Source organism: Cupressus sempervirens, chromosome 3 (assembly GCF_028749045.1).
Source record: "Cupressus sempervirens isolate cs-2001-9-10 chromosome 3, ASM2874904v1, whole genome shotgun sequence".
Lineage (NCBI taxonomy): Eukaryota > Viridiplantae > Streptophyta > Pinopsida > Cupressales > Cupressaceae > Cupressus > Cupressus sempervirens.
The window spans coordinates 421562761-421590252 of NC_143120.1; the positions used below are offsets into that span (position 1 = coordinate 421562761).

At 35.0% G+C, this 27492-nt stretch overlaps 1 protein-coding gene across 1 annotated transcript in view; it reads left to right on the top strand.

The window, feature by feature from the left end:
• Positions 1 to 4519: 4519 nt before the first annotated feature.
• Positions 4520 to 27492, top strand: part of LOC149566824 (oxysterol-binding protein-related protein 1A-like) — a 32275-nt gene continuing 9302 nt past the window's right edge. The window contains exons 1-4 of the mRNA XM_089820148.1: positions 4520 to 5062; positions 5738 to 5817; positions 5951 to 6581; positions 23327 to 23686. Coding sequence (XP_089676274.1) covers positions 6045 to 6581; positions 23327 to 23686 — 897 coding nt within the window. The 5' untranslated portion in view covers positions 4520 to 5062; positions 5738 to 5817; positions 5951 to 6044. The remainder of the gene's footprint in view (positions 5063 to 5737; positions 5818 to 5950; positions 6582 to 23326; positions 23687 to 27492) is intronic.

Sequence of the window (27492 nt, forward strand, 5' to 3'; positions counted from 1 at the left end):
ATGACAATGATTTACGTGGGAACCCAATTTGGGAAAAACCACCAGTAACATGCTACTTGATTTTCACTCTTCTGAAGTGATGCCTTGTTAAAAGCCTGCCCTATTAAAGGCTTACAACACACTGTTAAATGTGACCTTGTTAGAGGATTTCACCAAACTGTTAGGAATGAGCCTAGTTAAAGGTCTTTAGAACATTCTCTTGGAATGTCACCCTGTTAAAGGATTTATCTAATGGATATTAAACCAACCTAAGTCCATAGGATTTAATCTTACTGTTACAATTGCTAGAAAGTAACGATAGTGGTCTTTTGATCTGATATAACTTACAACATACTTTGCAGATTTCAGATCACACTTTCAGTTCAATCCTTATGCTTGGCTTCAATCACTTTAGCTCTAACTGCTTGTCTCCCTCTCAAGCTTCGTCTCCTTAAGTCTTCTTACTCATTCTGCCAATGCAAACATCTTTGTGGTCGTCTATCCAAACAGAGTTCATGTGCTTTCTTCTCCTTAGCACATTTTATAGCACTTCATGCTTTTTATGCTTGACCACCTCTCTCTCTCTCTCTCTCTCTCTCTCTCTCTCTCTCTCTCTTTTATTGACTTATGTCTTCTTAAATAGAAGTATGATTTTCCTTTGCCGCTCAATTCTCCCTCTCCAATTTTGGGGTTTCAAAATGGATTAGGTAGGATATAATGTATCTACCCCATATCTTGTTCTCTTCTAAAAACTTCACCAGTTATATCCTTAAAAGAAAAATGTTCTACATGGTGTTCTGTGCCACCAACTCATCATTCTTATCTTCCTTTTAATTCACAAATTTCTAGATAACAACCTTGTCGGCTTAGATCTGGCGAATCTTCGATTTCCAAAATAATGCAGCAACTCGGCATTATTGAGTTACTGGTGCTTGGCACCTATACCTGCTCAACACTTAGTTCTGCTCGGCACTTGGTTCTGCTCGACACTTGATTCTGCTCGGCACTTGGTTCTGCTCGGCATTTGATTTTGCTCAGCACTTGATAAACTCTGTGTCATTCGACATCTTAACTTGCTCGGCATCTGAAGTTTACTCGACTCTTACTAGCTTGCTCGACTCCTTCTCTCTAATGAACTTAGTTTGAGCTTTACAAAAGACTTAGCTAAAACCTTAAATCTTTGATATGTTTCAGTGTGCCCATTCTTTGTATCTTATAGTATTCCATCAAATACACTTTTTCATCAATGGCTTAGCTGATCCTTGTACTTTATTACAACATCATAACTTCAACCTTTCTCTAGGTGTTCTAGTTACATCTTATTGATTGCCTCCACCTTGACAATCAACTAATTGATAGTATTTGGATCACTAAAGCAATTGTCATTCCTGCAAGTAGCAAGTTTGACATCAATGACAAAACAATGATTGAGGACATTCTTTACCAGTTCCATATATTATGCTAACAACCTTACTTATGATTATTTTAATCATTTCCAACACATTAGTGGTCAGTATACTATCTCCAGCTAACTATGCAACCCTTCATTACAAATGTAATGAGTTGTAACAATCACACAATAGGAATTGCTTTCCTAATACTCTGTTTCCATATGGTTCTCTGTAGATCAATTATATCTTTTGTACACTGTCGATTCAGGTTTTGCGCACTTACTCTTGTAACAAATACACACTATAGTATGTGCTGGTAACTGCGCATAATCAGATAAGTGATATATTGTCCTTAATACAAATCACAATCTCCTACTTTGTCAGTCTTTTACAAACTCATTACTATGTTGTCATCAATGACAAACACAGTTATAAATACATCATAGCAATGTTCTGCAATGCTCCCCCATAGCATCAACATTCATGCTAACAGACCATTGGACAACCCTCAATTGATTTAGGTTTTGCTGAATTAAATCTTGAATGCGGGGAGGGTTTTGAGGGGGTAATAGTTCATTTGGAGGTAGTTGTGGATCATTTTTGGGATCATTATTTGGTAGGGGAGTGTTAGGAGTTTGGTTGGTGTTATTCATGCATGTTTATATTACAAATAAATATATAATTACTATTTGAATTGATAAACTATATTTATAAAAACTCAAAAAACATATATTTTCATAATCCTAAATTTTAATTAAAATTGAATAAAATCAAGTAAAAACAAAAAAAAATGGACTTAGTAGTGATTAGATGATCAAAATCCAAGCACCATGATCTTATACCCGATAGAAATATTCAAATCACAATTTCATAATGAGCTCAAATGGAAAATTTGGGTAAAACAGTGTTCCGATTTTTAAATCCATGCACAGGTTTTGGATACTAGATATATTAGGTATTCGATTAGCCTTTTTTTTTCTTTGTTATTAGGACTGGGAGGAAAATTTCAACACGATTTCTAAAACACTTTTTGATGTTTTTAAACTAGTTTTTTTTCACATTGACAGTTTTTGGCCCATTATGATCCTATGCATACCCTTGGGATAAACCAAGGTATCCCTTATGTAATTTTTGTCCTCTAGTCCAAGTGGGAGAACATGCTATTTCTTGTATTTTCTTTTTTAAATAAAATTAGTTTATCCTCCTTAAGAGGATGTTGACATTTTGCATGCACCTATTATGAATGTTGGCAATAATAGATTGATGAGTTACTTTTGTAACTCCTCTCCTCATCCCTATTTGAGAGATTCTCTTCTATCTCATTTCTACTACAAAACATTATTGTTATTGTAATGAGTTACTTGCTCTCTTTATCTTTGTTTCTCATACTTTAGGCATTTGCCACATTCATCATAATTCGCAAGGGGTTTTTCTAAATGCTTTTACCCTTTCAAGATCTATTGTCTACTTGTGTTGAGCTTTGAAATACACTTGCAAGCTTTGGGTTTTAAGGTAACAATCTTCTTAACATAGTTTAGTTGGATTTTTTTCTTACATTTTCTTTCCATTTGAATATTTATTTCAAACTTGAGCAAGGAGAATGGCCTATGTGAGCCATTGTAGTCTTCCCCATAGATGTCAACTATAGGCTAAGGTATCTGGTAGGATCTCCTCAGACGATTATGATGTGAACTTCTTGGCTTCACAAGTTGGATTGTTGTCTTGGACGCAAAGATCAAGAGGACCCTACTTTGGCCTAGCTACTATTGTTGATTTCAAAAATTCTTCCCCACTTAAAATCTTCCGCTAGATGCACACTGCATTTCTACAAAATTGCTACCTTATTTCAATTGATTATTACATAAGTATTAAAGAAGAACTTTTTTTTGGTATAGTCGAAGTTGAATATATTTGTTAAAAAACATATTGAAATTACTGTTATTTTAGATACAAATTACAATTCAACTATACAATATTTTAGAAATATGCAAAATTATGTATTAAAAATTTGCTTAATAAATTTCATAGTAGTAGTGGATGGTGAAATTGTCTAGAAGATGCTTATTATTTTGGCCATTCAAATAGTTGATGGGTGGGTGGGTGGTTATCAAGGCATCAAACTAAATTCACAATTCAAAAACTTAAGAAGCATATATACTAGGTAAAAAATTGTCTAATCGATTGCATATTGATAGTGAAGAGCAAAATTAAGTCTAATTATTTTTGCAATCGAATAAGCAAGGGGTGGGTGGGTGGCTATAATAAGAATAAAATGCAATTTACAATTTGAATATATATATATATAAGTAAAATGATAGAATTTTCTAATAAAGTATGAAAATGCTACATTCTTGTGGAAACAATTTTTTACAATAATAGAAATAAATCACAAATAACACTAGTTAAATAAACTATTACATCAAGAAAATTTGTGAATGACTATAACAAGAATTCTTATTTACAAATTTATAATAAAATATAAAATAGTATATGCTAATTTATGCAAATAGTTTTTTAATCATTAATAATAAAAACTTCAAAATAATTACAATAAATGCCAACCTTTCACAAATAACATGTTAAGTCGTAAAAAAATAAAAATTAACAAAAACACAATCATACCATCCTACTCCACCCTTTATGCCATTGTAGAATGTCTATAAGCATTAATTATGTGTTAATCTTGCAAACCCAAGACCTCTCAACTCTTGTATATAATTAACATTATATTATAATAATAATAATTCAAGAAGAGACAAACTATCAAATTCCAGGTACCCATAGAAAAAACTATTTGAGAAGCTTCGCAAACAAGAGAAAAATTAATTAATAATTAAAATGCCATTCGGAATCATTGAAGGTTGTTTAGCATAATATTCGTTGATACTAAAAAGAATCTCGGCATTTGTGTTAGATAGGCTATTTAAGAGGTACAATCAGCGACTTTATTACACGTCACCCGTAAAAAGCGGCATGTCCAGCTGGCGGAAAAATATTTAAAAATATCCTGGGATTCCTTCAGCAGGTTCTGCAAAACGCCGTTAATATCGCCGTTAAAAATTCCTTGACGGCCCTAACACCGTTGACTAATCCGGCAGTGGTCCTCATGTGCTTACCATGAAATATACAATTATTCGCAAAAATTTACCGTCCTTAAATCGCGTTAGATTTTACATTTACCAGTTTTAGGGCGACAAGACAATGAAACAACTACAAAAGAAACAGCCAATAAAAGTAAAGTAATTTATGTTTCCTCGATATTTGCCCCGAAGTTGGAAAAGGGGAGTGGGATTTTAAGAGATTAAATACTATCTGCAACAGCCAAAAAAAAATAATCTTTAATTTCTAAACAATTTCTGTATGGAGATGGAGTCTGCTTGAGTTTGCCTGGCAATGGAGATCGAATTTGCCAAGGTTATGGAATGTTGAGGGGATCGAACGACCGAGTTTTCGTAGATTGATGGATTTGAAGAATTAGTTTGCGAATGACCGAATTTTATTGAATGGATCGACGTGTGTTTCATGGTATCCCGTCGGCCATGGAAATCGCGATTTGTAGATCTGTTTTTCGGCGAGATAATCGTGTTCGGTAGTGGAAATTTGTCCCGAATGTCGAGAAAATTTTATTTTAGGCATGCCACCAGCGGATCGCAGCTGAGTTCCCAATCCTGGTGGTTATGACATTCCTTGAGGTAATTTGCTGTCATGATATGACAGAGGATTAAGATTCAGGTGTTTTTTTGGCTTTTTTTATGTGATTTATAAATTGAATTTTACGGCTTGCATTTTTTTTCGGTTGTTTTTTGCGTTTGCTGTCTTCGGTAAATCCCCATTACGTTCTGCAATGAAGCATTTCTTGCGCCGCTTCAGGCGTGAGAGTTTAGATTTTTGTTCTGTTGATTTGGTGAATTTTTAAAACTAATAGATTTGCTGTGTTTCAATGAAGAATTTTCAGTAAAGTTTGTGTCCTGTTTATTGTTTTATATAGATTATATACCTATTTATGATGAATATTCAGTAAAATTTGCGGTCCAGTCAATTGTTTTGCTTAGATTCTCTGCTTTCGTCTGCAGAATTTTCAGTAAGTCTTATAGTCCTGCCAATTGTTTGTGGTTTGCGGTGATATTTGTCGTTTCTGACTTTCTGCTTTGATGCACAATTATGTTAGTCTGTAAAATTTTGCGATTCTGTGGCTTACAGCGATATTTGCGGTTCCTTTCTTTCTTATAATTTGATAATTTCGCTTGTAAGTTATTTCAGAACTTCAAGAAAAGAGAACGTGATTTGAAATTTAAAACATGGCGAATATTTAAAAGCTTGCAATAGCACATGGTTTGAACTTTTCTAACCAATCCTGCGTTGATAAGGCGGGCGTGGAGAAATATAAAATGAAGGTGGGGTGATGGCCGCCGACGATTTTGATCAGTTCGTAATTCCGAAGACTCTGGTGAGTTTTTGTGAAAATTATATAATGTAGAGTAACTTTTCGTTATTTTGTTGTTTTTCTGCCTGAGGAGGCCTTTCTGATAGAGATTTCATTGTTTTTGATGGCGCCTGGATCGATCTTGTGGATTGTTCAGTTGAAAATCTGAATGCGTGCTCTAACTTGTGCTATTAAAGTGCGCATTTCCCTGTATTAGCACGAGAAGAAGCGTTGAGAAAGGGAAACAGGAGATGCCTGTTCCCATGGAAGCTCATTCTTTATCTCCGAAGGCCTCCAAGAATCTGGGAGGAGGCCAATATAGAGGCTCTTTTAATCATGGTAATTTTAGCAATGTGAAGAAATCCTATAGCAGTGAGCGCTACAATGAAATTGTCCGTGCAGATGTCAATGGTTTTACAAAGATCCCTTCCAATGGCGCTTCTATGCGGTTGAAGACTCCCGACGGTTCGTTTAGAGCTTCTTGTGTTTCTCAGGAGAGCGGGATCGATTTGCAACAACAGCTGAGCAACACTAATGTTGCTGGAATACTACATAAATGGGTGAATTACGGCAAAGGATGGAAATCTCGGTGGTTTGTTCTCGAAGATGGAGTTCTTTCTTATTACAAGATCCATGGTCCAGATAAAATTGCTGTAAACTACGAGACAGAGAAAGGTCGAAAGGTTATTGGTGAAGAATCTTTAAAGCTTATGAGAAATCCCAAAAGTTCGTTTGCTCATGTTATCCAGAAAAATGAGCGAAAAACGTTTGGAGCAGTACATTTGAAGGTAGCGTTCCTGCTTTGATTCTTAAATTGCAAAATGTTTTCTTCATTTGTTTCGAGTTTTCAATATGTCGTCTATTCTTTTTCTCTGATTCTGTATCTTCCATTGCGTATGTTGTCTTTCTGGTTGTTATAGTATCCGGACATGGACTGTGTTCATTGTCAAAAAAACTCAGCTGTGTGATGGAGTGGTCAAATGGACAAGTTATCACGGCGTTTTTTTCAGGGTGACGATGGCATAATATGAAGTTCCCCTGGGTCTCCTGAATTTTTAAAATGTGGGAAATGGCAGCCCTTGAAAACATTGGCATTTATTGCAGGAAAATAATTTGAAAGCAACTAGAGAAAATATTTTTTGGTTATAAACAGATAGTGATATGAATATCAGGATTTAACTGTGTGATTTTGAGTCAAACTCGATGACCCATGTTTCATGAGTAGTGATTCAACATGAATCCATCTCTCATGAGAATAAATGGAACACTTAGCACTCATTGGATCTAGGTGATGCTCACAGGGGTGAAGCACCGGGACTTCCCGGGAGGTCACCCATCCCAGTACTACTCCAGCCTGAGCGCGCTTAACTACAGAGTTTACTCCATAGTTAAACCCAAAGCTTGCAACCCCATTTGCAAAACCTTCACCAAGTGTTGTGCCTTATGAACCATTCATTAGAAAGCCCCTTAAGCTCATCAATTGATAAGTAGGAGATAATTTCCACAGCTAGTCAAATTGTGATATGAATATCAGGATTTAACTGTGTGATTTTGAGTCAAACTCGATGACCCATGTTTCATGAGTAGTGATTCAACATGAATCCATCTCTCATGAGAATAAATGGAACACTTAGCACTCATTGGATCTAGGTGATGCTCACAGGGGTGAAGCACCGGGACTTCCCGGGAGGTCACCCATCCCAGTACTACTCCAGCCTGAGCGCGCTTAACTACAGAGTTTACTCCATAGTTAAACCCAAAGCTTGCAACCCCATTTGCAAAACCTTCACCAAGTGTTTCAAGTGTGGGACTTGAAACACTTGGTGAAGGTTTTGCAAATGGGGTTGCAAGCTTTGGGTTTAACTATGGAGTAAACTCTGTAGTTAAGCGCGCTCAGGCTGGAGTAGTACTGGGATGGGTGACCTCCCGGGAAGTCCCGGTGCTTCACCCCTGTGAGCATCACCTAGATCCAATGAGTGCTAAGTGTTCCATTTATTCTCATGAGAGATGGATTCATGTTGAATCACTACTCATGAAACATGGGTCATCGAGTTTGACTCAAAATCACACAGTTAAATCCTGATATTCATATCACAATTTGACTAGCTGTGGAAATTATCTCCTACTTATAAACAGATAGTTTAGCAATGGAAAATTCCTAGGGTGCACTACATGTTATAGATATAGCAAATTGTAGCTTTTCTTTATTTGCACTTCCCGAATGCCCTTATTGTCACCGTCCATGATTTCCAATCCCTTTTGTTTGGGGAAGTTCTTTTCTTTCTGAAGACTTGGCTAGTTTCTTAACCGTTTCTGCACTTTTATGTGTGCCTTTCCATTTCGTAGTGGTCTTCTTCCCTGCACTTTAAAGACGTTGCTGGACTCTTTCTCAATTTGCAATTATTTTCCTACTAAATGCTTTTAACTTTCTTTGTAGTCAGGAAACAGGTTTGTATTAAAATGACACTTGTATGGAGGGTCTTATGCTGCAAATCATAATATTAACACTCGTGATATATCTACACGTAGATTTGTGTGTAATATGTATTCTTTGTGATATGTCTGGATTGTTTATCTTAATAGGTTGTAAGTGCATAAAACATTGTAATGTTCTAAGGTACTAGACGCTGTTGATTTAGTTAGTTTGTCCTGCTTCTATGCAAGACGGCAGAATTTCGGGTGCAACCCTCATAGCACGTAAATTTCAGATGTTTTAGTGCCTTCACTTTTAAGTGTCAGTTAACCCCTTTGTTTATGGTTAAAAATAAACCCAAGTAACCAAGCTCGTAATCTCTTGGAACAGGGACTATTACAAGCATTGCAATAACTATCTGGTCATTCGTTCTAAGCTCTTAACCTTTATTTATTTATTTTTATTTGATATATCAAATTTATCCAACTTCTAGACGTATTGTTTTGTCTCAGATGACCAATTTCCATTTATTTGACTTGACTAGAATTTTTCCTTAAATCTGCTGCTATTCTTTTCTGAACAGATTCATACAACATTCCTACAACACAAGACATGATTTCTCAAAATTCAACTGTCCCTGCCTATCTGTCTTTCTAATTAAAACAACTACATGCTTCATATGGACAATCTGTACGTTTTATTGAACCATTAGATGGTCAATTTCCTTGTAAATATAGGATTCTTGTCGAATGTTTTTCTCAGTATTTCTATACTTCCACATTTTGATCTCTCTCTGTTACAACGTTTCCAAGAAACCACCTCTAACATTGATTAACGTATCACTCACATTGACTCTTCAATTAAGTTGTTAGTTTTTATTTTTACCTTTGCCAATTGCATTTATGAGTTTCTTTTAAAAAAATCACTTCTATATGCATTTTCCATATAGCTCTACTCGAGTCAAATGAAGATATGCCACCAAATCTTTTGCAGTTTGTTTTATTTTTTGCTAGGTTTGTTATATTCAAATGTAATCACTTTTTCCATATTGTTTCAAAGAATACAATGTATAAATGACAAGCTTGATTGCCCTTTCGATGTCCTGTAAATGCAACTTGACACAACATCTTGAGAAGGATTCCTTTGACATTAATTCCTCACCCCTTGCATTTTGTAGGGATAGTATATAGCCATACTTAAAACCACTGGCTAATATTGGATTACTTGATGAACTCTTGGTGCCAACTCCTTCCAGTTAGCTTATAATTCCTATGAATTGTTTACAGAATCTTCTCTCTCCTATTTAAACTTCTTCAGTTGGAATTGACAAATTCAAATATATTTGTCAGTTGCATTCAACCTATTAACTCAACAAACCATGACGCTTGTATTTTCCCAAATTGTTTTCTGTGAACCAATTTTGTAGTAGAATCACCTCTATGAAGATGATCTGGGTTAATTTTTTATAAGATTAAGGTATATTTAACATACTCCTTGCCACATAGTTCAAGAGAATGTGTCCGACATACTGTGCAATTGGAGAATACAATTGACATCTTGATGTCCTTGAAATTGCCTCTTTTGGAACTGTACAGTTCTCTAAGTCTGGATTTAAGCCATTATCTACCAGAAAACCTTTTTGCTTTAGGTATATATCCACAACAAAGCATTTGTTTTATGCCACAATTTGAATGCTTCATTTTTACCCAAAAATCTTAGTGACGTTAAAAGGTGCCATCTTTATAACAATGTAATAGCTCCCAAACATTGTATAATCTCTAGTTTCTATGTGGTTCCCGAGGAGATCATTCTTCTGGTCATTCCGCAGAACTTTGAAACTGAACTGATAGTTGTGGAGCTTGATAAGAACTATGTCACTGGATACAAACTACTGGTGGAAATCCTTTCTAATCTTGTATATTAATCATCCATCCTTCTTTATGTGCTACTATTCTTCATGAATTTGAAGGAATAGCATTCACAACTCCTTTAATTTTAATGCAAAAAAATCATTTTAATCTAAGAGTATTTCTAGAATTGAATTTTCTGATTATTGCCAGTCCTTAATAGATTGTTTTAGATAAGGCTCTTGAGAAACATAGGAAATCTTAAATAATCCATCGTTTACTAAGCAATGTTGATGTAAATAGCTTATTCAATTCCTTGCAGTCTAAGTGGTTTAACCTAATTAGAGAATTCTAATTGACCTTTTTTCCTTGCATATTTCTCTAGACCAATTTTGTGCTTAAAACAAGGCTTTCCATTTCATAATTGTAAACTCTCACACAATACACTTTCATGGGGAGATATAGGTCTTTGCCATGCTGACTGGAATTTTATGTTGCTCTTTCGTTTTGTGTTTGATTATATGACACCATCTTATATATATCTTTGACACAATCTTTGGTATTCTTACCATTGAAGACCCAGTACTTTAGAATAGACTATGCAATCGATTCTAGGAGGGTCATTCACCCTGTTGAATATAGCTATTTTTTGGTCTGGCAATTGTCTTATTCCTTATGTTTTGCATCTCTTTCTCTCAAAAAGTGTTCTTTTTATTTCCCACAAACAGAGGATTCCATAGATAGGTATGGTCCTCTTTGAGTCAAAAAAATGATAACCTACAAAAGAATGACTTTAATTGGTTATCTTATTAACCTGAAACTATTATGTATAGAATGTTACTCATGTAGGTCCGAAACTGTCAAGCCCTTGCATCTTTTCTTTTGGGAATAAGAGAGAAAAAGGTAGGCATTTAGAGCCTTCAAAATCTTGCACAAAGTTCTTGGTTTCTCTACAATTGTTGTCACTTTCTCTACAACGGTGAAATTTAGATGAAATAAGAAATTTGGGAAGCCATTTGGCTTTGCTGGTTTGTCTCCCTGAGTTTCCTCCTCCATTACTTGTCTAGATAAGTATCGGTTGTTACTCTCAGATTAAGTTATGCAATATCACTCGAAACAAAACCTTGCAATTCTTTGTGCTTTTCATGTCTCATCAAAAGATTTTAATAATTGGTAATGTCTTCCCTGCCATGTTACATACAAAATGACTTATAAAAGGATTCATTCTTGCACTTAATGGATTGGTTGAAGAGGTTTTGGGATAGGTGACAAAGCATGCATCAAACAATAAATGGACATTGATGTGGAAGCTTTAACTGAAGGTAAAAGCTTTGGAAAGGAGTATTTTGGGTTTTGTGGTGAATTTTCTAGTCCCAAATTGTAGTAGAAGGAAATTTTCTGTGGCAATTATGAAGTGAATGAACTTCATGGAATATGGGCTCAGATGGTGTGCATCAAATCATGTTCCCAAATTGGTAATCGAGGGAGATTCCCAAATCATCATCAATGAAGTGGCAAAGTGGGACTTCCAATCTTGGAAATTGTTTGACTGGCTTTGGAGTATTTCGAACCATCTTCGGTCTTCTGACAATTTCCAGCTCCAGCATGTATATCGAGAAGGCAACAAGGCTACTGATTTTCTGGCAAATGTGGGGATTGATTCAAAGTTGAGATGATTTTGGTGTTCGGAGATTGCATTCTGCAGAGGTTGCAAGATATTCTTCCAGAAGATTTGTGGTCATCTGTCAGTAAATGTATTGGTTAAAATCTGAAGGGATCTCCTTGTATACGGATAGTGGTGTATCACGTGAATCCTTGGTTCTTTTGCTTTCGTCTCTAGATTGGAAAATCCTTCATTCAGCATTTTGTGCAGAATTCTATCAGTATTGACTGGATTAACAACAGTTTGTCATGGGTTTTTCTGAACAGCGTCTGCTAGTTTACTATTTGCTGTTCCGGGATCAGTTTCAGCGTGTTCCTTTTCTATTTATAAGGGCCAGTTTTTTCTTCCTTTTCCCCAATCAGATGGCGTTCCTAGGTATTCGTTGTAGGTGCATGCAAGACGTGGTGGTGGTGGATTTACCAAAAGCTCAAGTGGCCAGGATTTTCAAGCAAGCTGGCGGACAGGAAAAGGAAACAATCATTGTTCTGTTGGGAGTAGATTACTGGTCTGGTGGTCACTTCCACGATGACAGTGTGGTTTTTGATTTATTCCAGCCCATTATACAAATTTTGGGCCATCCTATAACTGCATATGGCATGGTTAGGAGAATGATTTTAAAGGACTTATTTGGAGGTGATGAACACCCTGGACCTGATCGATAGCAGCTTGTCTGGAGGGGGTCTGCTGAGTTTTTTCTATCTCGAAGCTGAGGGAAAGAAGAAAAAGATGAAGAAAGTTTGGTCACTTTTCATGTCTGGTTTCGCTAAGGAATATGACTTGAGCAAGTTTGAATCCTTTTGCCAAGAAAATGCTGATCTTTTCCTAGCTGAAGTCTTTGCTAGGTTGATCTCAATCGGCAATGGGATTGAATACCTTGTTCATTAAATTGGAAGGTAGGGTTTATATGGTTGATCTGTAAGGGAGTGTTAGCTCCTTGATATTATGTATTTTCTTTCTTAGTAATTCAAAAAGAGTGTTGCCCCCTAGGCAAAGCTTACCTTTAAAAAAACAAAAAAACTAGCAACATTTACCAGTTAATAACCAACAAATACTCTAGAAATTGTTATTGTATTATAAATCAACAATCCAATTATATAAATAGTGATAATAGTCAAAGTGGATAATAAGAAAAGAACCTGAAATACAACTGTGAACTCCATTGCGAATTCGCCACAGATGATGAATCAGGGCTACGTCCAATCCACCAAGAAGAGCTAGAGAGTTTGCGTCCTTGGATCCTGAATAGAAGCGAGCTTCTTCAATTTCTGCAAGAGAAATTCCCTTACCGCTTTGTTCTCTCATCACGATTAAAGCTTTAAAGTCATCCAACTTTCTCTCTTCTTCCTCTATTTTTTCCCACTGCTTGGCATAATCTCCAAGGTTTCTACTACTAGTGCTCACATTCTTTGTTAGTACTCTTTTATTTTTACGTACAATAACTTTAAATGTAGTTTCAACTTTAGGCAAAGAATCTTTCAATTTAGCAATTTCAAAAGCTTGTAACTTACTAGTTAGCATCTCTTGTTGAATCCTTCAATGAGAGGAATCACTTCTTCAATAAAATTGACTTTGTTCTCATAGGATGGTGTCAAAGATCTGAGAATTTTCTGCACTATCTCATCTTTAGGTATTATTTGTCCTGTATTCTTTATCCCTGTCACAATCTTTGTGATTCGCTGAACATAAGCTCTCATGGTCTCATCTTCTTGCATTCTCGCATTCTCCAATCTTTCTTTTTAGTTCTACAATTGTGCCTTCTTGGTGTACTCATCTCCTTCATACAACTTCTCTAACTTGATCTAGATCTCATGAGTAGAATCAAGTTCCTTTGCCTCTACAAAATCTTCTTCTAATAATGCACTAATTAGGACTTCTCTAGCAATCATGTTGTATTGAAATTCCTTTTTCTCCTCATCTGTGCATGAAGATAGCTCGCTCTCAAATTTGACATGAGTCTCATTCTTTGTGATCAACCAATAATCGATTCCCATACAAATCAAATGTGTTCTTATCTTGTTCTTCTAGTTGTCATAATTATCACCATCAAATTTAGGACTTTCCTTTTTGTATGCCATCGCAGATCTCCTCAAGATTCTAAGCTTCCTTCTTAAGGAGGACCCGATGCTTTGATACCAATTTTTTGAGAAGTAAAGTCCACACCTCACAATTTGGGGGGGTGGGGGGGGGGGGGCGGGGGTGTGGCACTGAATTAGTTGTGTGCAACTATATTTAATTCCAAACTTATAAAATTGATCACAAACAATTAAAACAACAATGCACAATAATAAGAAACCATAACACAGTGATTTTTGTTCTCGTGGAAAACCCTTGATCAAAGGTAACTACCAAATGATGTACAAATATATAAGTTCCTTGTGAAAGGATGTGACCTTGTTAGGAGTCAAATACAGTGCATTAGCACAATAGTCCCTGTTAGGAGACCTTGAACCCTTGTTAGAAGGTTCTAACTTTGTTAGGGGTTGATAAGAACAAAAGGCATGCTGCCGGAGCTCATTGATCAAAGGATTGAAGGTTAAACCACTTTTACAAAAGGAGAATGGATCCAAAATGTGAAGTAACTAAGCTGCAACTTGCCATAACAGTTTCTCTTATACCTCTTCTCAAAGCATCTAGCAGCTTCTCAACTTTGCTCTGACAATCCAACATCAAGGGTCATGTATATACTTATCATTCTATATTGCATAACCCTCATAATAACTTTCTTTTATAGCAATTATAACAATTAATTAGATTGGCCTCTTAGGGCTTCCCTTATGCACAATTAATTACATAGGACCATGCTAAGGCCTACATGTCTTCTCAAGAAATTATACAATCATTTCAAGAAGTGTTCCACTTGCTACAATATGAAATTTGTTGAAATTTGAATCGTTGCTAATGTAATAGCATGGCCATTGTAATTGATGTATTCCAAATGCAGATTTGAATCTCATATAAATATGAGAGGATACATGTCTCACGAAGAGTCATGTCTCTAAGGTTTAATCATCAAATAATTAGTATATTAAATTAATAATTTGTATAATATATGTATTATATATATATTATTTACTATAATGTATAATAATATATATTTATATAAAATAAATAAGTATATATAGATAGATAGATAGGAAATGATGATTTACCAATAACAACAATGTATCTTAGATTTAATTAATCTGACTGAAGCTACAATTGTAACACTCCCTCTTAGCTAGGGTGGATTTATAGAACACATGCTCTCAAGCATATGGCGAGATATCATCTCAATATGATATTTTTGAAATGACATATCAACATATATCCATCAACTTAGATGTTATCTTTCAATATAATCCAAAGTATGATTCAACAAGAAATTTCAATCATATGATGTTTGTCATGCTTATATTCTTTCAGGATGTGCATTGGCACCAAATCCTTGATGCCTATCAAAAGAATATGTTATATCCTAGTAGGATATGAGTTATCTGATTTTTGGCACTCCGGGACAACAACTTAATGAAGTCGATCAGATAACTAGAAATCACACTGTCATGAACTCTATCATGACATGTATCATGATATCCGACATTTCGAGACAACTTAATGAAGTTTGATCATGATACATTCGTTATCATGACTTCCAACACTCTGGGACAACTTAATGAAGTTTGTCATGATAACAAGTCTACCATTTATAAGGTCATCACCTTACAATGGCTACCTTCTGTTTATATATGTCAATGAAAGATCATCACCTTTCATTACATATCATATGCGAAATAGTAACCACCATGAACCAAGTCAGAGGGTGGTACAATGGCTTTCACCTCAATTCTCTCTCACAGAGAAGAATGTATTACATGGAATTTCACTTCAAAATTTTCGCTTATAGAGAAGAGATCACACTTCAAATTTCTCCCTCTAAACAACAATCTTGGGAAGTCAAGTCCTCTAGTTACTCCCTTAGAGCTCTCTTCACCTAAGGATGTCTGCCGAACTCCCTCTAAATCTGATATCGATCTTCCTAACTTTTTGGTGATAAGTCATTACTTTCTCATTATGTACATAGAGGTAAGCCCATTTAAATCATGCAGTCGAACTCCCTCTTAATATAGAAGGATACTTATAATCTGAGTCATCATGGATATTTGCTTCAAAAGTCTCACTTTATCCAGCCTGATCATCAGATGACTAATGAATTATAGATCACAACTTCTTTGGAGCTATCATCATAAGATTGAGTTTGCACAATATTTGGTAGCATGTGTGAGGTACCAATCTTATTTTCCTACAAAAAAACATCCTTAGACATAAAGGAAAAGATCAAGGCAAATAACTCTTGTAGCATGTGTAGAACTACAAATAGAACAAATGCAGTGGGTAGATAAATGTAATACTCAAAAATACGTATCTACATAGAAACATCATTGAAACAAGTTGCTCCAGTGAGGGTCCATATGCAACAAATCAGAAAATCATCTCCATATAAGCATTTGTCAAACAATGGGAATGAAACATTGGTTATAATTCCCCCCACAATGTAAAATTCCCACTTACTCTATTTTATAGGGTTTCCAGTCCCTCTTTAGTCCCATGACTACACACATGAAATTCTTTCTTCCTTGAGTGCAATCTCTTTGGTTTTCATATTATATTCTGTACAAAGGGCTTGCGATTGATATATTATATTCATCAGCCAATAGGAAGTTGAGTCTTTAGTTGGTCAACATCTGCATTAGCATTTGAGCATGAACAGTGACTTTGCAACTGACAAAATCTATATCATTTCGTTGCGATATATGCAAAGTATAAGCTTGCTCGATGTGTCCATTCACTAACTTCACTCCTCCGTTTCCAACAGATGAAGTAATACAATCTCTCTCTCAAAACATCTTATCTACATTAGCTAAGAAGGTGTTTGATTGTTCTTCATGCTTAATCTCCACAATGTTATAATCAAACTTCTAATTACATCATCTAAATATTCTTGGTATTATGTTTATCTTGCACTCCCATACAAAAGGTTGGATTCTAGGCTTGCTGTAAGTCACATCACCTGATGCTCAATTTTGTCACGTCATCATGTTTTGATTCATCATTACTATCATATGCAATGTCATTGCCACCAATTTTTGTCTTCACGCATCCTATAACAACATCTTGTTTTGATCTATTTCCAATGACCTCCGTATGGACTTGCTAAACATTTGCACCTGTAACCTTGAGACTACAAAATGCTATAACACTAGCAAAGGTTTGATAAATGCTATAAAACTAGCAAAGGTTTGATTTTTTGGGGAGACGCTTCTCGGAAATTTGTATTCCTTCATGGTCTCATTCAGCTCCTTTGAGGTCTTAAATTTGCAAAGCATGCTTTATTATTTTCCTAAAATTGGTTATGGTTAAGATGTTGCTTCATCATTGATAATCATATAATATCTGTTCAACTCCAATGCTGCTTCAAGTGATCACATCTTTCCTGTGTAAATCGTATCTTCTAAACTACAGAGGTATCTAGCACCGTATTTTTTTCATCACCACTGTCTATGAGGTTGCGTATATATGTGGTCATCGTATTTATTTTCTTCCACCATCTTATTATTTTATTTCTTCTCATAACAATCTGGGCTCTTGTCCATACTTTGACCGCTGCATATAAGTCTATAAATAATTTTTTATATCTACGAATTGACGGTACCAAAATTCCAAAAATAATAACTGCTCCTTAAAATTGCCATCTTCATGAAACGATATGGCCTTCTATCGTGCGTATCAAACATACTGAACACTTTTTTCTTTTTTTTTTCAATCAAACTCTCGGTGGTTCCTGTACAATGAGGTGCTTCTTGATAGAAATGTCTGATATACAATGATTAAAGAGTTATGAATGTTATCAATGATACTATGTCTGACCTTGAATAGCAATGTCTGATATGCAATGATTAAATATGCTATTCATGCTATGAATGATGATATGTCTGATCTTCGATATGCTTATGCAATCAATATATATTGCTTTTAGCAATATGGATTGCTATGTCTGACGATAGGATCCTGTTTCTGATTTATATTTGTAATCTTTCAACTTCAATGATGGATGCTATTTCTGATTTGCATCTTATAAGCCTGCAATGTATCAAATAATCACTTATAGTGATGATATTGCTGTGTCAGATCTGAACTTATAAATATGCAACAATTAGGCTGTGTCTTATTACAATCTTTAGATTATATGCACCACTTATGTCAAGAGGCAATTTTCTCAAATAGAGCAGGTCCAATACTGGAATAAGTAAAAGAAGTAATATTTGATGATGATTCAATTGACTGACTGAAATGACTACTTATATCTTGTGATTGGAGAATAAGTTGTGTTTGCAGGATATGATTTGTGCCTCCTTACAGTCACCCCCCTCCTTAACACTCATCAACCACATTCCTTTATTATCTTGATGCTTATTGATTAGTCTTGCATGCTAATTGCTGATATTCAGATTCTTCTCTATCTTCGTTATGAATATTGATTGTTGTCCTTTACTTGATTGCTGCTATTAAAAGACGACTGCAATCTTGTCCACGTTCCTCTTCAAGGATTTATTCCTCCCTTAAAATATATTTTGATCAATAACTTAAAATCCCTTAATTATTGAGCTTGTACTAGTCTTAGATATCAATAGATGAAGCTTGATCTTCTATTTGATCAATTGCAGCTCTAAATCATGACCTTCCAACATCCGGTCACTTTTCATGACTTAATCACTGATTGTTATTGACCGCTGACTTCTCTATGATTGATAAGTAGGAGATAATTTCCACAGCAAGTCAAATTGTGATATTGCTACCAGGATTTAACTATGTGATTTTTGAGTCAAACTCATTGACTCATGTTTCATGAGTAGTGATTCAACATGAACCCATCTCTCATGAGAATAAATGGAACACTTAGCACTCATTGGATCTAGGTGATACTCACAGGGGTGAAGCACCTCTCTATGATTGATAAATATTAGTTTTACTCCTCAGATAGGATTCTGACACCTATGTGCTTCGTATTACTTGAACTATGGATAATAACATCTATCATATCATTGCTGTGATTGCTTCAAACACTTAGTGTTTAAAAAAGGGCCTGTTCACATGAGAATACATCCATCGGATCATTGTATACAATCTGATTGATACCAACTACAACTGTGGTATAACATTAAACTCCCCATATCACAGTGCTGTGGAGTTCCTCCTATAACTATTACAAAGACAAGATGATGAGAGGTGATCATACTGTTTATATCTGTAGATGATATTTAGTCTTCAGATGATCGTGCATTTCAACTTGTCAAAAGACACCAGCAACAGCTGCCTTTGTGGAAGAAGAGCACATCTGAAGAGAGGAAATGTATATTTTTCTATTGTCAAATCAGGCTTCCCTTGATTCATATGTCCCTACCTTGAGTTCTGGGCTTATGAGCCGATCTCTTCAATGGTGTGCGATTTTGGTGATGAGTTTCTGACTTTCATGTTCATTGTCTCTATCCGTTATTTCCAGTCGATAGTTAAGAAACTCATGAATATTGGGCACATATATCTTACATTTGCAGTTGGCTCTGAGACCATGTTGAATTTTTGGATTGTTGCAAATGTAATAGCATGTCAATTGTAATTGATGTTTTCCAAATGCAGATTTGAATCTCAGATAAATACGACAGGAGACATGTCTCTAAGGTTTAATCATCATTTAATTAATATATAAAAATAATAATTTTTATTATATATATATATGTGTGTTTGTGTGTGTGTGTGTGTGTGTATGAAATAGTATATATATAGGAAATGACGATTTACCAATAACAACTTTAACAAAATTAACACTTGCCAATAACATTTCACATGCTACAATTATCCAGTTGACTACTAGTCAAATGCATCGAATGTTACACATCAATGACCTTTCCAGTGTAAGCCAAATGACTCACAAATCCAAAATATATGCGCTTGAACAAGTCTTCTAACAACTTCCATGCTTGCCAACATTAATTCCTTCTCGTCATCAAGCTACAACAAAAATACTACAATTACCTCTGGCATACTTTCTTGCTTACTAGTCTTCACCAAACAATCTGCAACTCATCCAAAATATCAAATAAAGTACAGTGAACATAGACATGATGTCTACACTTCTACACAAATGTATTCTTGCATATCCATCTCTCTATTACCGCCTGCACTAAATTGATCAATGACTTGCGATGTACAGAATCTGAGTCTATCTTCATCCAAAGAACATATGTTGACATCAATGACAAAACTTGTCATTAATACAACATCTCTGCAATCACTCCAAGTGCCAACAATCTGTCCTATTTCCAACACTCTAAACGTTTTTGGGTGTTGTGCTTCACCCCCAACTCCCTCACCTCCCGCCTCTAGTTTTATTATTTCATTTCTAGCTTCTAACCCTTCTTGGTAAATGCTATCATGGTCACTGCTGCTCATGTTTTGTGAATGTAATGCAAGTTTAATGCACTGAATATGCAGAGAAAGAAATCAGACATTTGATTAACATTTATTCTTTAAACTTTGGAAAATTTGATAACAAAAACCAAAAGTGAAACAAAGGACAAACCTAAAGCAGGCTCAATGCTGCTTCAAACCCCGTTCTTTCCTCCTTTTTCAATTGCCTTCAAACCATATTGTTTGTTGTTGGAATTAAATATCAAATAAATGATAGACATAGGTTTTCTAAAAGCGTTTAGGGTGAGACAATGTGGGACAATGGGGGTCACTAAATATATAAAATAAATGTTTTTTTTGTGATTTTTCTTCAAATCCTTTTTTAACATCAGTGGCAGTTGGGAGACACCTGATGCATCCTTTTCCATCCTAGGGACCATCATTGTCCTCCTTCCCTACTCACCCTGCCCCCCATTTCTACCATGCATTTGGCTATAGGCATGGTTTTGGGGATGCCAAGGGGACATCCTATCCGTTCCCAAAGCATTTTTATTTCTGGGGTGTCATGATTTGCTCAAGAAACATGTCCCTAGTTGCCACAGATTTAAACTAGCTAGATTAGAGCTATCCATGTATCTATAGGGAATTCTACATTTGAGGCATGCTATATGTATGAAATTCTGAACACCTTGCCCCCTCTGAGATTCTAATCAAGTTCATCTCATGAACTAATGGACCAAGATGAGATACTTCAATTGAGGTTTGCTATGGGTATGAACACCTTGCTTCTTGTGAGATTCAAGTAGTTCTTCCAATCAGTTCACCTCATCAGAAAATGGAACCAGATAGGACACATTCTCCATTTGAGGTCCTCTATGTGTATGAACACCTTGCTTCTTATGATATTTTACTAGCTCTTCCCATAGGTTCATCTCATCAACAAATGGAGTATGACAAGACTCGTTATACATATGAGGTCTCCCATGGGTATAGACATGTTTCTTATGAGAGTCTAGAAGCTCTTCCCCAAGGTTCATCTCATCAACAAATGGAGCAAGATAAAGCATATCATTTGTTTAACTCTTGATAAATTCAACCCACAGTTTCATGAGCATTGCTAGCAACTTAACAAAAATACAAAGATATTATTTATTGAGAACATCTTATTCCATATCTTTAAGGGAAAGAGTTTTACTCTATTTCAGTTTTTTTTTTTTAAAAAAAAGATCTCAGCTTCATTACAAGCTGAAAGCTATTAAATGTGAACCTTATAATGATGGGTAGCAGAATGGAGAAAATGATTTCAAGGTGTATCTTCTATTTAAGCTTGGAATGCATGCATTTCTGAATGTGAGCCAACAAATCTTTATGATATATTACATTTGGAGTACAGAGTCTTTTTGCACCTCATCCTAAATATAGCATTCTACGTTTTTCATTGCCTTTGTGTGAAGATACTTTTCTTGATTTCCACATACTTCCATATTACATAATTGGGCACAAAAGGTCTTTGCCAACTCAAGTTGAATAGATGTATCGATCATCATTTGAGCAACACTTTCCACATCTATAACAGAAATTGTTCTAAGGTTCCTGTAAGAAGGAAGGAATTGAGAGACTATCACATGGGTTGTATTATATTTTAATTATATATTATTGTTAATTTTATAAATCTCTCTGTAGTTACCTTCCTTTTTCTTTCTTCTCTCAAAAGTTCCTTGTCACTTCATTCTGAAGCTTCCCTTTGTTTAGAAGTTACTTTTGTATCTTTGTACATAATATGATTTAAGTGTAGACTAGTTGCAGCTAATTCCTTTTTTTCATTTTTTATTTTGTTCAACTATGCTTGTATTAGATTCCATTTTACATTGTACATACTACATCCTATCTGAATGTGCATTGGTTTTACCATGTTAGGGTTTGTGACTTTGTCAACCAAGGATTGATCAAGTTATAAGGTAAATGCTAACTATTTGATTATATTAGCGACAACCAGTCCTCATTTTTGTAGTTTCCTCTCTAGGCCATCTTGGATGCCCAGATTTTAGGCAGAATTTACTACTATTTCTTTCCAACATTTGCATAGAGGAGGTCCATCTTAATTATTTGTGCATTGCTAATACTTTGTGTATTATTATAGTTTCCCTATTGATGACTGTTCATTTTGTGTTTGATATGGCATATACTTTGTTACTTTGGTGACAATAGGTTTAATTTGCTGTCCTTAATGTGTCCTTTGCCTTTGAATAGACAGAAAAAGATACAAACTTAGTTTAGCTTTGTGCAATTCAAAGGAATAGATCAATGGGACATCTCTTAGTGGGTACTATAGCCTTTATTGTGCATCTTATCATCAAATCTAGTAAATGATATAAGTATTGTTTCCTATAGCTATCCTTCATTTCATGGCTGTGTGACACATTAAAGGCATCCAGGATTGAAACTACTAACCACTCAAACTAATTTTGATTTTCTTGTCATTGGATATGCCTGTCAGCCACCGAATATTTACTCTTGGAGTACACTATTGTTTAGATGGAAAATTGTAGCCAAAGGTCAGGTTTATAAATATCCTAGTGTGTCCTGTCAATTACATTGGAAAGATCGGCCATACTGCTAAAAGCTACTTGATTTGGTTGTAGAGAAACTGTCATATTGAAAAGATGGAGCTTTTCAGGTTCTATTTGGATTTTTTTATTCAAAATGTTTCCTTAAAAATAATTCTATGAAAATATGAAAAAGAAATCATAACCAGTTAGTATGCCAATCTTGAAATCGTCTTTTATTCCCTGTTGAAAAACAATGTGTTCAAAACAATTTTCAAACCATCCTGCAAGGCATCTTAATCAACTATTGATCATTTCAGACTTAAACTATATTTAAGGTAGTAATCATTTTCTATCATAACTATTCCTTTTTAACTTTATATTGGATATTCTTACATAGGCTTTTTAATAATAGATGTCATTTTAGTTAGTTATAGTGATTTTGTATTTTAAAATTTGCATTTCTTTTTAGTGGGTTTGAAGAGAACATAGTGAGAATGTAAGCACTTATTTTTTCAAACAAGCAAAAACCATTTGATATATAACATGGATGCACATTTTGGCTACTCTAGTATTGCTATGTTGAAAAATATTGTTTGTGATGAATGACAACTTTCATCATCAGGTATCCTCTGTTCGCGAGAGTAGATCAGATGAGAAAAGGTTCTCCTTATTTACTGGTACTAAGACACTCCACCTAAGAACGGACTCTAGAGAGGATCGTGCAACATGGATTGAATCTTTAGTGGCTGCCAAAGATCTCTTTCCTTCTAGATCAATCAGCAACAATTTTCTTATGCCTGTTGAGGAGATTGTTGTTTCAACCGAGAAGCTCAGATGCCGCTTACAGGCAGAAGGATTGAATGATGAACTAATACGGGACTGTGAAGACATCATGCTATCAGAATTTTCTGAGTTGCAAAGTCAGCTAAAATTTCTTGAGCAAAAGCGATTTAATCTGCTTGACACTCTAAGGCAATTAGAGGTGAGTTACATATGGAGCAATTTTTTTTAGAATGGACTTACGTGAAGTTGACTATTTTTCCTGATATCATTTAGGTTCTCAAGTGTAGATCATACTTGTTTACATTAATAGTAAAATATTTGGAAGTTCTTGTTCCATATTGATATATGATATTTCAAATGATCGAAGTTGGATAGTTTGGTAGCGCCAAATTTAAACCTCAACATTTTCTGTCTACAATTATTACTCTCTTCACAAATTCGAAGTTTATTCCAAATAATGCTGCTTCATGCATATTGCAAGAAGTTTTAATTTCTTAAATAGGCTAGAATTTTCCTATCCAGATTTGTTTTCTTAATGATAAAACTGGGTAGATCACTTATCATTTATAAGGTTGTGCTATGCAATCTAGAATCTAGATAACATTCAGAAATTTTTTAATAGACTTATACCCTTCTCCCTTTTTCTATATCAGATTCAACATGTGTAGGCTAAAATAATTGGGAATCTTTGAATGTTTTAATGCCCTTTCCAGAACACCACTTAATGACAAGTCAAAGTTGATGATCGTTTCTTACTACATACTTATTTTAAACTCTTATAATCATATCAGGCATCTATTGCAGTATGCTTCAACATTGTGATTCTTCCCATGTTCACATACTGGAGAAGATTAATGTAAGTACTGGACTGTGATTCCTATCTTTGGACAAAGTATTTCTACATTTGCAAGTGAGGAATTATAAGAAACCAATGGTCTATTTACATGAATGTATAATGACATTTATTGGAAAGCACTTGGCTTTAATCTATGCCCACATCAGTCATCTAAAAAATTGAGAAATCACATTCTTCATGGACTTTTTGTGATATTATTGCATCAATTTCTCTTTTGTCCAGTCCAATATAACATATCGCCTTCTATGCCTTCGATCACATTAGCAGATGTCTTGACCAGCTTGCCATAACTTCTTCCTTGTTCTACCAATTTTACATCTCTTCTTGTCACAAATTTGAAATTATACAACATAACAAATGGATTGCATGATCTAAAGCTTTCCAGTTTTTCCTGAAAGTAATCATTAATAACTGCAGAAATAAGCAATATGCAAGGATTGATAAGATACGATGAAATGGGAAGCAAAGGCATTCTACAGAAAGGCATATGCATAACCATCCCCCAACTGCAATTTTGCATAGATACGTTAAAGCCTATTAATTAACTTGGCCTGTGATTTTTCAATTCTCCAAGTGTTCTCTCATCCCAAAAACTGATGAATTATCACCTACCTTATGCCAGTTAAACAGATTAGGAATTCTACCCTTTCAATGATTTTAAGGTTTGACAACATATGTTAACAACCAACAGTAGCTGAGTTTTACCTGCAAGTTTTACTCAGTTCATACACCAACTATTAACTAGTATAGTGATGTTATTGGATTGATAATATCCTTCCATTTGTATAACACTGGAAATGTGAGGAATTTATATTTTGAATCCCTTGTTAATTAATCATTAGATGACAATATTTACAAAAATGTCAAAATATAAAACAGTTCACATAGTAATTAAAAATATTTGTCGTATCAGTCTTGCTTTACAGGTTGGTATAGACTCTTTCCTTTTTCTGGATTTTTCATTTTCACATTTTTTTTAATTAAGCAAACAAAGATTTCAAAAGAGCCCAATCCCCTTTACAAGTGAAAAAGATCTAGTAATAAGAATGCCAAGATAGAAAAGGACAGCCAAGGAACATCAAAGAAACAACATAAGATAGGGCATGATAAGATCTTTCAAAATCCAACTCAAGATTAAGGTGGTTTATGGAAATCTTCCACCAATTTTTGTTTAACCATAGTGAATAGATCCTTGTCCTATAAAATTATTTTCATGAGAAAGAAAAATTATGAAGACCATTGGCAAAATCCTCCTTGAGCCCTAAAGCTTTCAAAGAGGAAGCCAACATTGTACTTTCCACAAGAGATTTCCTTTTTTGTGTTTTCTTTATGTACCATCGCAAAGGAAGTAATAGACTTTTCAATGGTAGCAGGAGTATGATCCATTTTCTTCGAAACAAAATGTATTTTTTTTCTTGTTGGAATATCTCATAACAGTATGACCAACTTTAAAAACAAGAGGGAAAGAAGCCTCCACCCCATTACCTTCAAAAACAAACTCAAATTAAACTAAATCTACACTATCCACAAAAAGATTAATTACAAGAGATGAAGAAACAATACTAACGATAGGAGAACAAGAAACAACTCTCTTTTTAACAAAGCATAGGTCCTCAATAGAAGAAGGGAGAGGAAATTTCTCATGCAAAATAAAAAATGGATTACCATTATGGATCTCCACCACATTTTCTCTAGCTTCTTTATGCCCTTGAGCCTTGTTACGAGTCTCAAAAATATATCAAGAAGTTCATCCTCTTCTTTAACCAAGTTGCTTGCCTTAACATTTTCCTCAAAATCAACAATATCAAAAACTCCATCCTCGGTTATACTCGAAGCAGATCTGCGAATGCAAGATTAAGTAGAGAAATCCGTTGCTATGGTTTGTGCCATCTCTAATGGCAAGTTAATAGGAAAAATGTCCCCCCCAATGTTTCCTTGTTCCCTAACATCTCGTCAATGCCTTTGAGTGCCCAAATTAATGTCCTTCGTGTATGAAACCCAATATGTTGGTTGAACCACAACAGACTTTCCTCTATCATGCTAGTAAGTGTGTACTTGAATCAAAGGTAAGATCAATAGCCACCTATCCATGAGGGCATTGGCTCATGTTGGCACTGTAGTGGGGTGAAAAACCCCACTCTCAACATTAGTGGACATCATTCATTAGTCGAAGATTTTCGTGTAGTGGATACCTTGCTTTGTATAAGAGTCAAGGACTCAAGCTCGAGCTAGTGGATCATGGTGAAAATGTAATGTCTCAGTTGGACAAAACCTAGCATGTTTGCTAAACTTTTATGGGTGTTCATCATGCTGATGGCATGTACCCAAATTTAATCTTTTTAACATTCTATAACAACAAATCAAAGCAATGTGCACCACAAGGAGTCCAAAAAACAAGAGCCCTCTCAATATTATGTTTCCTTGTAGTTACGTATATTGTTGCATTGTCTTTGATAAGTTGGACAATATTGTGCAAAAGGTCTCAACATTTTATATTTCATGTTAGGTATCTACAAACTTCAAGATCACCAATTTTCCATGAGAAGCCACTAAGAAGTAAAGAAGAATCCTATTCCAATCATCTGTCCATCCACCTAATAAAATAATACCACCTTTTTCCTTCATACTTTCTTTTGAGCACGAATCAAAAGCTGTATAATTTTCATGGCTTCTGTAGAAATGGCCTACTCAATTTTCTAGTTGTTGGAATTGTAATCTCTTTACTTGCAACTATTAATGCATTTGCTAGTCCTTTCCAATATGTGCCTTTTGTCACAATGAATTGTAACTTATTAAAGTACCAAGTTTTTATTGTTGTTATCTTACGCTCATGGTGGTTTTCCTTATCCCAAGTGGTACCTTCAAGTGAGGGTTGTACTCTTGGAACATTGCGTGGAATAAAGAAATTTGGTGATGATGAAGGAATATGGTTAGAAGTAGAAATAGAGCACTCAAGACTCATGAATTAATTAATGTGGATGATAAATTCTTGGAATTGTGGTAACAAAGAAATCCATAGATACATTTTGATTCATCACTTCTCCTATTGCTTCTTTTGTGTTCTACTTTTCCACTTTTGTCATTTCAAACTCAGCAAGTAGTTCGCTCACCTCTCTTGTTGCCTCTTTTGACACCTTAAGGCATGATTT